Source organism: Salvelinus sp. IW2-2015, linkage group LG7 (assembly GCF_002910315.2).
Source record: "Salvelinus sp. IW2-2015 linkage group LG7, ASM291031v2, whole genome shotgun sequence".
In the NCBI taxonomy this organism is placed as follows: domain Eukaryota; kingdom Metazoa; phylum Chordata; class Actinopteri; order Salmoniformes; family Salmonidae; genus Salvelinus; species Salvelinus sp. IW2-2015.
The window spans coordinates 15,688,219-15,703,116 of record NC_036847.1 but is presented as its reverse complement, the minus strand read 5'-3'; the positions used below and the strand labels follow the sequence as shown (position 1 = coordinate 15,703,116).

At 41.3% G+C, this 14,898-nt stretch overlaps 1 protein-coding gene across 2 annotated transcripts in view; it reads left to right on the top strand.

The window, feature by feature from the left end:
* The window catches only part of cntn3a.1 (contactin 3a, tandem duplicate 1), a 107,782-nt gene that overhangs the window by 27,827 nt on the left and 65,057 nt on the right, over positions 1 to 14,898 (top strand). For both annotated transcript variants that reach the window (XM_023991132.1, XM_023991131.1), the window contains exon 4: positions 6,912 to 7,087. In XM_023991132.1, coding sequence (XP_023846900.1) covers positions 6,912 to 7,087 — 176 coding nt within the window. The remainder of the gene's footprint in view (positions 1 to 6,911; positions 7,088 to 14,898) is intronic.

Here is a 14,898-nt window from a genome sequence, read left to right as displayed (position 1 = left end):
TATCCATAACTTATCCCTGCCCATACCATAACCCCACCGCCACCATGGGGCACTTTGTTCACAACGTTGACATCAGCAAACCGCTCGCCCACACAACGCCCACATCTGCCCGGTACAGTTAAAACCGGAATTCATCCGTGAAGAGCATACATCTCAAGCATGCCAGTGGCCATCGAAGGTGAGTATTCACCCACTGAAGTTGGTTACGACATCAAACTGCAGTCAGGTCAAGACCCTGGTAAGGACGACGAGCACGCAGATGAGCTTCCCTGTTTGTGCAGAAATCCTTTGGTTGTGCAAACCCACAGTTTCATCAGCTGTCCGGGAGGCTGGTCTCAGACCATCCCGCAGATGAAGAACCCGGATGTAGAGGTCCTCGGCTGCTGTGGTTACACGTGGTCTGCGGTTGGACATACTGCCAAATTCTCTAAAATGACGTTGGAGGCTGCTTATAGTAGAGCAATTAACATTATAGGTTGCTGGTTCGGGTACCCGATTTGACTTGGTGGGAAATCTGTTGACGTGCCCTTGGGCGGGGTCCTTGACCCTGTTTGCTCCTGTGGGTTGCTCTGGATGGGAGTGTCTGCTAGATAACTGAATGTAATGTAAATGTTGAGCGGTTTCACCTCAGGTAGATTGTTTGTTTTAATATTCAATAATAAATCAATTCAAATTAAACCTTAGAGACCCAAACTACCATAATGTCACATCACATCTACCGCTACTGCAGAACACAGCTTGCTATGGGGTCATATTCATTAGGGCTCATGTTTATTAGGACGGAAACCACTTTAAAATGTTTAGCATTTTAAAGTTCCACCTAACCTCACTACATCCACCTTACCTGACTATCCATCCAGCTAACCTGACTATCCATCCAGCTAACCTGACTACCCATCCACCTTATCTGACTATCCATCCAGCTAACCTGACTACCCATTCACCTTACCTGACTATCCATCCAGCTAACCTGACTATCCATCCAGCTAACCTGACTATCCATCCAGCTAACCTGACTATCCATCCAGCTAACCTGACTCATCATCCACCTTACCTGACCTATCTCAGTGAACCTATTACTATGCCATCCAGCTACCTACTACCATCCACCTATCTGACTATCCATCCAGCTAACCTGACTATCCATCCACCTAAACCTGACTATCCATACTCACTTTATCTGACTATCCATCCAGCTAACCTATACCCATCCACCTGACTACTACCTCCAGCTAACCTGACTATCCATCAGCTAACCTGACTATCCATCCAGCTAACCTGACTATCCATCAGCTATACCTTACTCCATCCAACTATACCTGACTATCCATCAGCTAACCTCTATCCCATCTACCTATATCGACTACCATCAGCACCGACTACCATCCACTTTAACCTGACTATCCATCTCACCTCTATCTGACTATCCATCCAGCTAACCTGACTATTCCATATCCACCCTTTACCTGACTATCCATCCACCTTCCTGACTATCCATCCACCTTACCTGACTATCCATCAGCTAACCTGATATCCATCCAGCTGAACCTGAATATCCCATTACCACCTTACCTGACTTTATCCTATCCTCCTTAATACCTATTCCTATCCATCCTACTATCTGACTATCCATCCACCTTACCTACTATCCATCCACCTAACCTGACTATCCATCCACCTTACCTGACTATCCATTCACCTTACCTGACTATCCATCCAGCTACCTGACTATCCATCCACTACCTGACTATCCATCCAGCTAACCTGACTATCCATCCAGCTAATCCTGACTACCTCACCCACCTTACCTGACTATCCATCCAGCTAACTGACTATCCATCCACCTATCTGACTATCCATCCAGCTAACCTGACTACCCATCCACTTACCTGACTATCCATCACATTATCTGACTATCCATCCAGCAACTGACTATCCATCCACTTACTGACTATCCATCAGCTAACCTGACTATCCATCCACCTTACTGACTATCCATCCACCTAACCTGACTATCCATCCAGCTAACCTGACTATCCATCCGCTAACCTGACTATCCATCCAGCTAACCGTACTATCCATCCACCTAACCTCACTACCCATCCACCTAACCTGACTACCATCCACCTAACCTGACTATCCATCCACCTTACTGACTATCCATCCAGCTAACCTGTACCTTCCATCCACCTTACCTGACTATCCATCCCCGCTAATCTTCTACTATCCATCACACAGCTAACCTGACTACTCCTACCACCTTAACCTTGACTACCCATCCACTAGCCATACCCATCCACCTAGCCTGACTATCCATCCACCTAGCCTGACTACCCATCCACCTTAACTCACTACCCATCCACCTAACCTACTACCCATCCCCTAACCTGATACATCCACCTACCTCTACCATCCACCTACCCGACTACCCATCCACCTAACCTGACTACCCATCCACCTAACCTGACTACCCATCCACCTTACCTGACTACCCATCACCTTACCTGACTACCCATCCTACCTAACCTCACTACCCATCCACCTAACCCGATCTACCCATCCAGCTAACTCAAATCATCAGCTACTACTCCCAATCCAGCTAACTGACTACCATCCAGTTAATCTGACCACCCATCCACCTAGCCTGGTTAACTCACCTAGCTTCTAACGCTGACTACCATCCACCTAGCCTGACACCCGCTCCACCTAGCCTTGAATACCCATCCACTAACCTGACTACCCAATTCCACCTAAACTGATATCTGCCTACCCATTCCAGCTAACCTGACTACCCATCCAGTTAATCTGACCACCCATCCACCTAGCCTGACTACCCATCCACCTAGCCTGACTACCCATCCACCTAGCCTGACTACCCATCCACCTAACCTGACTACCCATCCACCTAGCCTGACTACCCATCCACCTAGCCTGACTACCCATCCACCTAACCTGATGGGTAGTCAGGATAACATCCACATTGCTCCAGCCAAATGCCACACCCACTAGCGTTTCTTCTGCACGATGAGTCTGGATTTGCTTTGCCCCCCATTCTGACCATTTTGATTTGCCCCAGAAACCGATGGCTTTGATATTCTGATTGGTTAGAGAAGATCCAATCGCGGATGAATTTGTTTTGTCCAATGCCCCTCATTTTGATGTCAGCACAAACTACTTATAGGATGGCAGTTTCAGACTGAATGTATGGGGCGATCCATAGAGCAGCGGAATTCAATTCAGGATTAAATTCAAGTTATTCAAATTTAAATTCAAGTTATCAGGCAAATTTCCACCCTGTCTGTCTTTTTTCCCTGTTTGTTGCCTAATGATGACCCAAGATAATTGATATTTGAAAAGGAAATCAGGAATTTGAACCATGTCATTGGATTTAGGTTAAAAGTTGGGTGAAAGAAAGAGAAACATTCCCGAAATTCCTTTATGTTTCCCACGTTGATTCAACATCATCACATTGTTTTTTTGTTTTTTTACGTAGAAACAACATAGATTAATTTAGTTTGTGACCAGAGGGTTTGGACTTCACTGTCAAACTCTGCGTATTGTGTATTGTCCCTCTCCGGGAGTTGTCCCCAGTGCATTGTCCTAGGAATGTATTGATGCCCCGTTGATCACCAGCTTAAGTGATGACAAATTAAAACAGATGACAAATTATGATTTGCTTTAAAGAGCATCAGTTGCATAAGCTATTAATTTTCAATCTATCAAACAACGACGGCTGTTGTACTCTTGTCACTGTAATTAAATGCAAATAGCAAAGCCAAGCATTTAATATGCAATAGGTTGAAACGATCCCTCATAACATCAGCGTATTTGGCTGTTAATGTAGCTTGAAGATCCTGGGTGTTATGCCTAATGGGCACAAATTGAAATGAATGTACAAGATCTTATCACTTCCACTGGATAGAATACTTAAGCAATCTGTTTCTACAATGCAGCCTCCGACACCAGCCTAAAAGATGGGAACCTAATAATTCTGTCTTCAACTCACATTGAAGTCGTACACCTGTGTGTGTGTGTGCAGAGTGTACTCGCATGCATGCACACACACACACACACACCACATTGAAGTAACCTGTTCCAGTGTATGAAATTAGTTTTGAAAAGTTAAGAGTCCTTCACTCAGTCTGCATCATAGTACATCAAATGGGTCCTTAGAGCTGAGAATAGAGCAGCTCTTTTTCAGGAGGCGCCAAGGACACATTAATTTAAGACATACTTAAGACTACTCCTCGACCGCTGTCACTGAAAGCCCCCTCTGAGTTGTCACCGTGGCCCCTTGATTTGTCTAGTCTGGAGCCATTCCAGCTGCAAAACCAAATCAATAAATCAATCTAATCAGCCAATCTGCCGTTAGGCACCGCTCCACTGAATAGGCCTCTCTCTCTCTCTCTCTCTCTCTCTCTCTCTCTCTCTCTCTCTCTCTCCCTCTCTCCCTCTCTCCCTCTCTCCCTCTCTCCCTCTCTCTCTGTCTCTGTCTCTCTGTGTCTCTACCTCTCTGTCTCTGTCTCTCAGAAATGGAAACCTCAGGCTTATTTGACTCAAGGAGTTGTGGAATTCCAATCAGCACAAAATGATCTAATATTCAATCTAATTGTGCCTTATCCCTGTCTTTGAAAGCTATTTCTCAAGAGCTCCTCATGGACACAAAGATAGCTTTTCTTGTTAGGCTTTGTTTGCTCTCCTCTCTGTTCATTTTCTCTCTCCTTGACATCAAACTGTTGGGATTAACTTGATGCACTTCTCTTGTGTTCATTATTAACAGTTTTGAGGTGCGGTCAAACTGTATTTGAATAGGTTCTGTAACTTTTGATCATCAAAATTCATCCAAATCTAGAAGGAAAAAAATGGTGAAGATGAGCAATACAGTAATTCTCTTCATGTTGCACAGTGATTCAGGAAGAATAGATTGTCTAACTTACTGTAGCAAATTATTGTGAAGCACAGGCAAGACATCAGGGTTGGGGTAGATTCAGCTTTTAATTCAGGAAATTCAGAAAATGAACTGAAAGTTGCTCAGATTTTTCCAATTCAACTGAATTGACCACAACCCTACATTACTCAAAATGTCCAAACATCTTAACAACTGTTCACCCAAAAAGTGTTAAGGTGACCGCTTTGTTGTCGTTTGAATCCCAGATTGCCCCTAGCGTTGTTCTGTATTCAATGTCTTTGATCGCATTACCCTTAATCAAAAGGACTGTTATTATAGGGTTAGCGTAGGGTTATCCAAGGGACTTTAAAACAAATCTGTGCTAGATTATGGTGATATTGTGCTAGATTATGGTGATATTGTTGCAAGCCTCAGCCAGCAGATTTAAGATACTGGACACTGTGTATCACAGGATGCTTAGATTTATAACGAATGCAAGATCACTCACCCATCACTGTGATCTATATGGTGAAGTGGCCCTCTCTTCCTACACGAATGCTGAAGCACTGGTACAGTACATCTTCGTGTACAAAGCATTGCTTGGACTATTGCTTTTTTACCTGTCCCCCTCACTAAAAAGGTAATCACAAACGTATAGTCCCCGTTCTCAGCTGCTACAATCTTTCACGGTTCCTAAGGCCAGAACTGAAATGGGAAAACTATAATTTTCGTATAATGCTCCTTGGTGTTGGAACGAGCTGCAAAATACTTTAAACTGGAGGAGAGGGTATCGCTTGCTGAGTTTAAAGCATCGAAAGGGGAAAATGTTGTTGACCTTTGTGATCGTATTGTGCTCTTGTGTTGTATTTACACGCTGACTACTTCCTGTTGACTTTCCAGGTCCCCATTGAAAAATATATTTCTGTCCTCAAGGGTCTTTTGCTGGTTGAATAAAGGTTAATTTAAAGAAATTGGCTTATCATTCTCATTAGGTAGGCTATAGGCTACATCCCCATGTAGCGTTTGAAAATCATTGTGATTGGTTTAGGAATAGGTTACAATTCTTGTCCCAGGGCCTCCCACTTGGGATTATTATTGAGCAGGGAGGTCTGGTTGCTTTTGAGGTGTCGCTGGAAAATAAAATTATGACAGTATTTACAGCCATTGATTTTGGTCTCATCCCATGTTTAAATTGAGCAAGGCGTGAAAGGAATTTAATGAAAATGAATTATGGTTGCAAATGAGTAATGTCTCTCACTGATTACATCCCACATCAATTATATTCAGTGTTGTTTGGAGCGACAAGCACAGGGCCTTGTGTCGTTTGTTTTAATTTGGAATTTGCCATAAATTTGCCTTGTCTTGGATTGTGATTGCAATTTGATCATGATGAAAGTGTGTGATTATGCTATCTGACTGTATGGATCACATGCATAATGAACCAGAACTGGGCAACCTTCAAGGAAACACGAGAGTTGGGCAATAGGATATGTTGTGTTTGTGGCACTGGGGCTTGTGCAGCCTAATAATAGGATAGTTGTGAACATGATCATACACACCTCCGATAATATGAAAACGTCGGGAATAAAGTCGTTCTTTAGGTGTCTCTAACTTTGAAATTCAATTGAAAATCGCTTAAAACATTGATAGACAATGTTTATTGCGCATTTGTGTTTTCTAGTCATTTAGCCAAATACTATACATATATGATGTGTTTTTAGCATGTAAGCTCAATTTGCATTTAATACATGTCCCGGATTGACCGGTCAGTCCGTAACTCTGAGGATTGTATATTTTCTTCATATTTAAGGTGTTCTGTGTCTAGTAACCTGTTCCAGTTTGTCGTTGCTTTTGTGTGCTTACAATATGTAGCCCACACTTGTGAATGTTTTACTTTATGTAATATTTCCAGGCATTATGATGAGATCACTCATACACATATAAGGCTCATTCTGTACATGCTAGTGGACTTTCCCTACCGTTCTCTTGTCAACTTATCCTTTTAATGTTCTTGCTTTTTCAGGTGGAAGCTGAATGACTCCTTCATTGTACCTAGATCAGGGTCACGCTATGCCCTCACTGGGGGCAACCTACGCATCAGCCATCTGAACAAAGAGGAGGACGTCGGGATCTACCAGTGTCTGGCAACCAACTCTTTCGGCACCATCGTCAGCAGAGAAGCTAGTCTACATATAGCTTGTGAGTTTTCCTCTTAATACAGTAAAGGTTTAAATGGAATATTTCTCAGTCCAAGGAAAAAGGCAGTGGATTCTATCACAAAGCATCAGTCATTAGCAAACCATGATTATGTCACTAAGTTGATCCTTTAATCCAGCTTAAACAGGGGCTTGGGACATCTGTGTGATAGGAGATGCAACTAGGGATGTGGCGATCATGACATTTTGTCAACCGGTCACTGGCATGCAAATAACTGCCGGTCTCACGGTAAATGACAGTTAATTAACATAATAACGTTTAGCCTCTCTGGGCTTCCAGGCATAGTTTACAAGCCACTGATGTGGATATTTGGAACATCTGCATTTCAAAAAATCTAATAAATCCATTTAATATAGCTTACACCATCACAATAATACCATTATTTATTTTAGGTAGATCTAAAGAAACATTGTGATATGAAGAAAAAAATGTAGCCTATTTCAGAAGAACAGAATAGCATATTCTGAGTCATCCTTATGTTAAGCCGTGATCTGGCTGTGCTGTATGGCTGTGGGCTACACAAGTTCATTTAGCAGACAAGATTTGCTTAGAATTCCCGTGGCATTATTTTATATTATTTTATAGTAAGAAGAATACAATTCCACATAGCTGAATAAAATAGAAAGGATATTTTCCAACCGTGTTGAGCGGTTAACAAAGTGTTAATTTGAAACAGGTCCTCCTATATGCCTAATTTACAGTTATTTATGCAACGTTAGTTGTGATACAAACCTTAGGCTATATGTTTTGATTTCTAATACATTCTAAGGCTGCATTGATGTGACTCTAATGATGATTTTTTTAAAGTTGCATGAAAGGCATGAGCTCTGCTCTGTTTCTTGCGCAGTCTCTCATTCACAATTTGACAAGCACTTGATAATATTCTCATAGTCCACTAATATATGTGTGGAATGATTTTTTATTTAGAATGGCCCACAAAACAACATTTCATCCATATCCTGCACTCGAATAGTGAATGGAGGTTCCGTGCGGTTACGTTTTTAATATGCCAGGTAAGCTACGTCGGTTGTAAAGCAGATTCATTTGGTAATAAATGTAGCAGCACGAGAAAGATGGGATCCTTTTTTAAATAGTGGCGAGTCATAAGTCTGTTTTCACAGGTCGATTGAGCAATGACTGGGCTTATAAGAACACATGTTTCATTAGACTCTGTAGGCTATGTGCTCTCCAACCATGTTCCAGGAGTCCTAGGCCTTATTTGGCCACTTTAGTTGTGACACAAACTTTATCAAAACATATAGATAGGCCTACAGTATGGGCTAGGCTACATGATGCATGCGACTATGATTTGAAAAAGTCGCAAAAGAATGCATGTTTCTTGCCTTGGACTGCACACGCTGGGCATCATTCACAAGTGATAATATTCTCACCCATCAGACTATTCTCAATTTAATCTTGTCTTTACATATACTAAGTAATATATGTGTGAAATTAGTTTTGATTTAGAATGGGCCATTATCATGCACCTGTCAGAACACGGGCAGGGGGGGAAATACATGTAATTCATATGCACTTGAATAGCAAATGGAGGAAGCTTTTCCCGGCAGTTAATTTTCATGCCAGTCAGGTAGGCTACTCCAGTCTTAAAGCGAAGCAATGTGCTCAATATTAGGAAAGTTGAGCAATAAATATAGTCTATTGAAAACTGATAGGACTCTTCTCTTTTTAATGGAGGCCATCAAACCTCTGTTTTCTCACGCAATTGCATAGCATAGCCTGTAGAAATATAGTGCAACATGGGATTATGGAAATTACATGTATCAACCAGTTATAAGAATCTGGCTCTCGCTGTGCAACAGGTTATCTTATTCCGCTCAAACTCTGAATGCCAAAGCTCTCATGAAGTGTTTATTTAGATTTTCAAGCATTTGCATTGATGCCAGAGGGATTAGAGGAACAATAGAGCACTGAGTACCACGCCATTGGCGACTGGTTAGTTTGGTAGTCTACAAATGACCATTAGCGGCATCAGAGCGCAGTTTTGGAGAAGTCTAGTTACTGTGACTCAATGGTCTCGTGGAATTTGACTGCGGTCATGACTCGTGACTGTCGGTGTGAAGGTAATACGGTCACCGTAACAGCCCTAAATGCAACAGCTCTACCAAAGGGTAGGTCTGGGATGAAGAGGGTGTGATTGTCGGGGGCCTTGACAGCAGCTATATAACTGATGTTTTACAGTCTTCATCTATCACATTTTAAGTCTTCGGCATCTCTGATGGCAAGGTAAACTCAGGGCCTCTGCTCTGACGGGCATCCCATCTAAAATGACAGCGTGAACCTCTGAGAACAGATGGTACATCCAGATTGAATTCTGACGTCTGTTTCCTTTTAGCAGACCTAGGGATGATCCTTGTGAGAGCACCCCGGGTATTTAGCTGGCTTCTTAATGGGTGCATTTGAGTCACGAGTCCCCACAAAGCAGTATATCATATTCATGTGAATCCCACCACTGACACCAAATGTCTACACCAGGCAGTGTATCATATTCATATTTCCTACCAATTTTCGAGGTCTGACCTGCACTGTATGTCACTGTGATTGGTCTCGTTCATTGCCTGGCTCTGACCTGGGACCTGTGGCTTTTGTCAACTGACAAGGACAAGTATCTGCGGTGATGTGTCATCCATCTTATTTGTTGCTCTTGGTATAACTTAATTAATCCTGCAGAATGATTGAACGGTGCCGGGTCAGAGGAATAATGAATTGAGGAGAAGCCTGTTTTGAAAGTCTGTATCATGCCATTTGTAAAAGACTTGGACCAGACCAGAAGCACCTGGAGTGCTTTTTTGTCCCTCTTTGAGGCTTTGATTTTTTATAAAATAGGATGTAATATAACAAAGATGTAACATATATTGAACAAAAATATAAATGCAACATACAGCAATTTCAAAGATTTTAATCAGTTACAGTTTATATAAGGATATCAGTCAATTTAAATAAATTCATTAGGCCCTAATCTACACTCTTACAAAAAGGGTTCTTTGGCTGTCCCCATAAGATAACTCTTTTTGGTTCCAGGTAGTACTATTTTTGGTTCCATGTAGAACCCTCTGTGTAAAGGGTTCTACATGGAACCAAAATGGTTCTACCTGGAACCAAAAAGGGTTATTCAAAGGGTTCTCCTATGGGGACAGCCGAAGAACCCTTTTAAGTTCTAGATAGCACCTTTTTTCCCAAGAGTGTATGGATTTCACATGACTGGGAATACAGATATACATCTGTTAGTCACAGATACATAAAAGGTAAGCGCATGGATCAGAAAACCAGTCTGACCACCAGTGTGACCACCATTTGCTTCATGCAGCGCGACACATCTCCTTCGCATAAAGTTGATCAGGCTGTTGATTGTAGCCTGTGGAATGTTGTCTCACTCCTCTTCAATGACTGTGCGAAGTTGCTGGATATAGGTGGGAACTGGAACACGGTGTCGTACATGTTGATCCAGAGCATCCCACAATTCTCAATGGTTGGGGCATATCTGGTGAGTATGCTGTGCCATTCATCCGCCACCATCACCTCATGTTTCAGCATGATAATGAATGACCCCATGTCGCAATGATCTGTACACAATTCCTGGAAGCTGAAAATGTCCTAGTTCTTCCATGGCCTGTGTACTCACCAGACATGTCACCCATTAAGCATGTTTGGGGTGCTCGTGTACGACAGCATGTTCCAGTTCCCGCCAATATCCAGCAACTTCGCACAGCCATTGAAGAGGAGTGGGACAACATTCCACAGGACTCAACCAACAACCTCCGTTCTGCGTGATGTGAATGGTGGTCACACCGGATAGTGATTGCTTTTCTGATCCACACCCCTACCTTTTTTTTAAGGTACTGTATCTGTGACCAACAGATGCATATCTTCATTCCCAGTCATGTGAAATCCATAGATTAAGGCCTAATGAATTTATTTCAATTGACTGATTTCCTTATATGAACCGTAACTCAGTAACGTCTTTGAAATTGTTGAATGTTGCGTTTAAATTTTTGTTCAGTATAATACTATCAAGGCACAAGGCGAGACCCAGATGCAGACAGAGGAGGCAGACGGTTAGAGTCTGATATTTATTAACAATCCAAAAGGGGTAGGCAAGAGAATGTTCGTGGACAGGCAAAAGGCCAAAACCAGTTCAGAGTCCAGGAGGTACAGAGTGGCAGGCAGGCTCGAGGTCAGGGCAGGCAGAATGGTAAGGCAGTCTGGAATGGAGTCCAGAAAACAGGCAAGGGTCAAAACCGGGAGGACTAGCAAAAGATAAATAGAAAGCAGGAGCATGGGAAAACATGCTGCTTGACTTGAAAACATACAAGACGAACTGGCACAGAGAGACAGGAAACACAGGGATAAATATACTCGGGAAAATAAGCGACACCTGGAGGGGGTGGAGACAAACACAAGAAACAGGTGAAACAGATCAGGACATGACAAGTACAATTATTGACACCCCTGTTTTCAGTACGTTTCAATACCTCACCTTGATAACGCATACAATATGCTGTAGCTCAGTATTTGAATGATGTATCTTATACAGTCTCTTTTGCTCATCTTTATCAAAGGTGTCAATCATTTTAGAATCCACTGTAGATGTTGCACATGATGCAGCTGGACCATGAAAAGTATTGGTTTAAAATATAAAGTTGTAGGCACATAGGCTCTTGTGGCTACTGAAGTTGGTCTTTTAATTGGTATTTTGCTGGCTCAGCGTTACCAAGATTAGTAGGATATCCGTATATAATATATCATATATCATATATAGGGTGGCAGGTATACTAGTGTTGGGCCAGTACCCGAAAGGTCGCTAGTTCAAATCCTTAGCCGACAAGGTGAAAATCTGTTAATCTGCCCTTGAGCAAGGCACTTAACCCTAATTGCTCCAGGGCTGCTGGACAATGATGACCCTGGCTGTGATCCAACTCTCTGAGGGAGTGTCAGGGGGAGTTGGGATATGCAAAAAAAACACATTTCCAATTCACACTATGCGTATTAATGCACATTTGTACATGTGTGAAATTGAACAAATATATTTTTTTTCATAAAAATGTAGGCACAAAGAGTGATTGTGTTAGGGATGCATGGCAGCCCTTCATCCACCACCAGCCTGTGGGCTGAGCCATATAAACTGCGGACAATCTCTCACCATCTAATATGGGCTTAAAATATCACAACATTTAAAGGTTGATGATTCCACTGACAATACTGTGGTGAAATGTTTTAAAAGCCTCTGCTCGTCTGTTGTGTGTACTGGAATAATCTCACTCGTTCTAGGGGCAGATTGAATTCTGTAATCTCTTTGGGATTTTTATAATTGAAAGTCTCTCGACTCTGCTGTGGTAAAATATAACATTACTCCACAGATTGTAACTGCCATATTGCAGGAATAACCTTTTAATATGTACCCAAGAGAATGCGCATGATATGCTCCAGATGCAATGTTGTTTCCAGATCATCGCTAGGGTTTAGCTCTGTGCTTAATTATTGAATGGTGAAACAAATGTATTTAAGAAACTGCACAGGATGCAATTCACTTGTATCTTAGGAGCATCAGATTTCATATCTCTTCTTCAGTTCAGCCTCACAATTGCACATCATTTGCATATTTGTTTTCCAGTGTCTGTCTGACATTCAATCCATTTCACAAGTAGATCTGAATTCTATCTCTTGTTTTTAACAAATGCCTTCCTTCGTTTCTATCAAGTCCCTTTCATAATTTTCACACTTTCGCCTCAAGGGAACATTACATCCTTATTTAGTTTTATAGCAATCAGAGAGTGGGGAAATGAACAGCACTCACAGTCTTGGCCTGTCCAAAATATATCAGCAATTTATCACACAATGCTAGAGAGCAATTTTAAAGAGTTTCTCAATTAACGTTTTTGATGTCATAGTGTACATTTCTCAAACTCAATTCTGCAACTCAAAGGCAGTTCCACAGCATTTGTTGTAATCAGGGACAGATTTAGACTTGGGAAGCCAGGTGGGCGCAGTTAATTGTCAGTTTGACCAGAAAACCAGCAGACTCTTGACCTCATTGGGTAAGAGTTGAATATACCTGCTGTAAAGTGTCTCAGTCTTGTAATATCATACTTATTTCTGAGTGCTCACTGCAAAATTGTGTGTTGCTCACTTTTTCAATAAGTAGAACATAGATGAATGAAGAGATGGGAACAGTATCATATCATATAAACTATTCAAAGCGGTATACCATAACATTTACATTTTAGGCTATGAAAGTGGTTTGAGTGGTACTTTCTACAGTAATATGACTCAATATTAAATAACTGTGAAGGACAAGCCATGACTGTTGGTTAATGCTCTCGTTCACACCACAACAAAAGTTCCTCACATTCTCTTTTGATTCAATCTCCTCTGATTCATTGCATTAAGTCACAAAATGCTAATTCACATCCAATTTCATGGACCTGAAAGCACTCAAAATAGCTTGAATTAGGCAATGAAAAAGCACACAGAGGTATGTCTTTGATAGGCTTGACAAAATAATCCAGGGGTTGCAGAACAGTTTGGTTTGTCAGGCATGGCTGGCTTTAGTGTGTCCAGCTCATTTGCGTTTCACACTATGAGAATATTGACTGTTTTTTCCCACTTAACGGTGGTGTAGCAATGTTGGTAGGTGCTATTGGGAAATACTGCTCATATACAGATTTCACCTAGTTTCAGGGATTCTTTGTCAAATAAATATTTATTGTAATACTCACTTTGAGAAATTTTTATTTTAAATGTTAATCATTTTTGGAATTATATACCGTGTTCAGTTAGTTCTTACACCTCGTTAGTTCTGAAAACACAGGACGTGTTGTTAGAAATCCAATGTGCCAATAGTTGATTGTAAGCACTAACCTGACACTCGCTTCATGTTGTGAAAGGGATAGGGAAAGATAACTTTGATGATAGCAATGACTTTCTTTAACAAAGTCATTTCAGTGGCGTCTTGAGATTTGGTTGTTTTCCAAATCCACCTAATCATGCCTCTCAAATGCTGAATACTTGTGCACCTGATAAAACATAGAAAGACATTTTTTTAACTGGACTGCCTCAACAATCTAAGTGTCTAAATGTATGTTTACAGGTTAAAGGGGAATTCAAGAATATGGGAAATAAGAAAAACGGGCCTTTATAACAAAGTTATCGCATAGCCTTGAGGACATTCATTACTGTACCTGACCTCTTTATACTTTTAATAAATCAGTGGGCTCTGTAATTCCCAATTTAAACTGCTACCTAAAGCAGAACTAATCACTCATGGTATTCAAGACTTAGAATCGATCTAGAAGTGTTTCACATAAATCTTGCTTAGGCGGGGCACAGATGTCCCTGAAGCATCACACAGACATGGTGACATAATTCCCCAATATTATTCAAATGAATCTGTTAATTGAGGCAGTGTTCTCATTAAGTTCATGTATTCATGGGGAAGTAGATGTTACAGTACATTATTATTCTTTGTATTTCCATTCTCTCTTGATTATGGCATTATTGGTTACTTTGGTTTGCTATTTTGCAGTATAGGCTCTTAGGAATCTACAAGAGCAACAACAGCAGAGAAAAGACAGACGTGGATTGTTGTCCTATTTCCCGAGTAGGTTGTCAAGAAGTAATTGGTTGCCATACACATGCTATTTCAATCTCATAGCCATTTAATTGTTGCTGGAACGTGTGCAATGAGGAAAGTAATGAATGAAACACAGAAAGTGATAACAATACAAATTTTCAATTAAAATCACTCATGTGTGACTTATACTTGAGGAAGGGCTTTC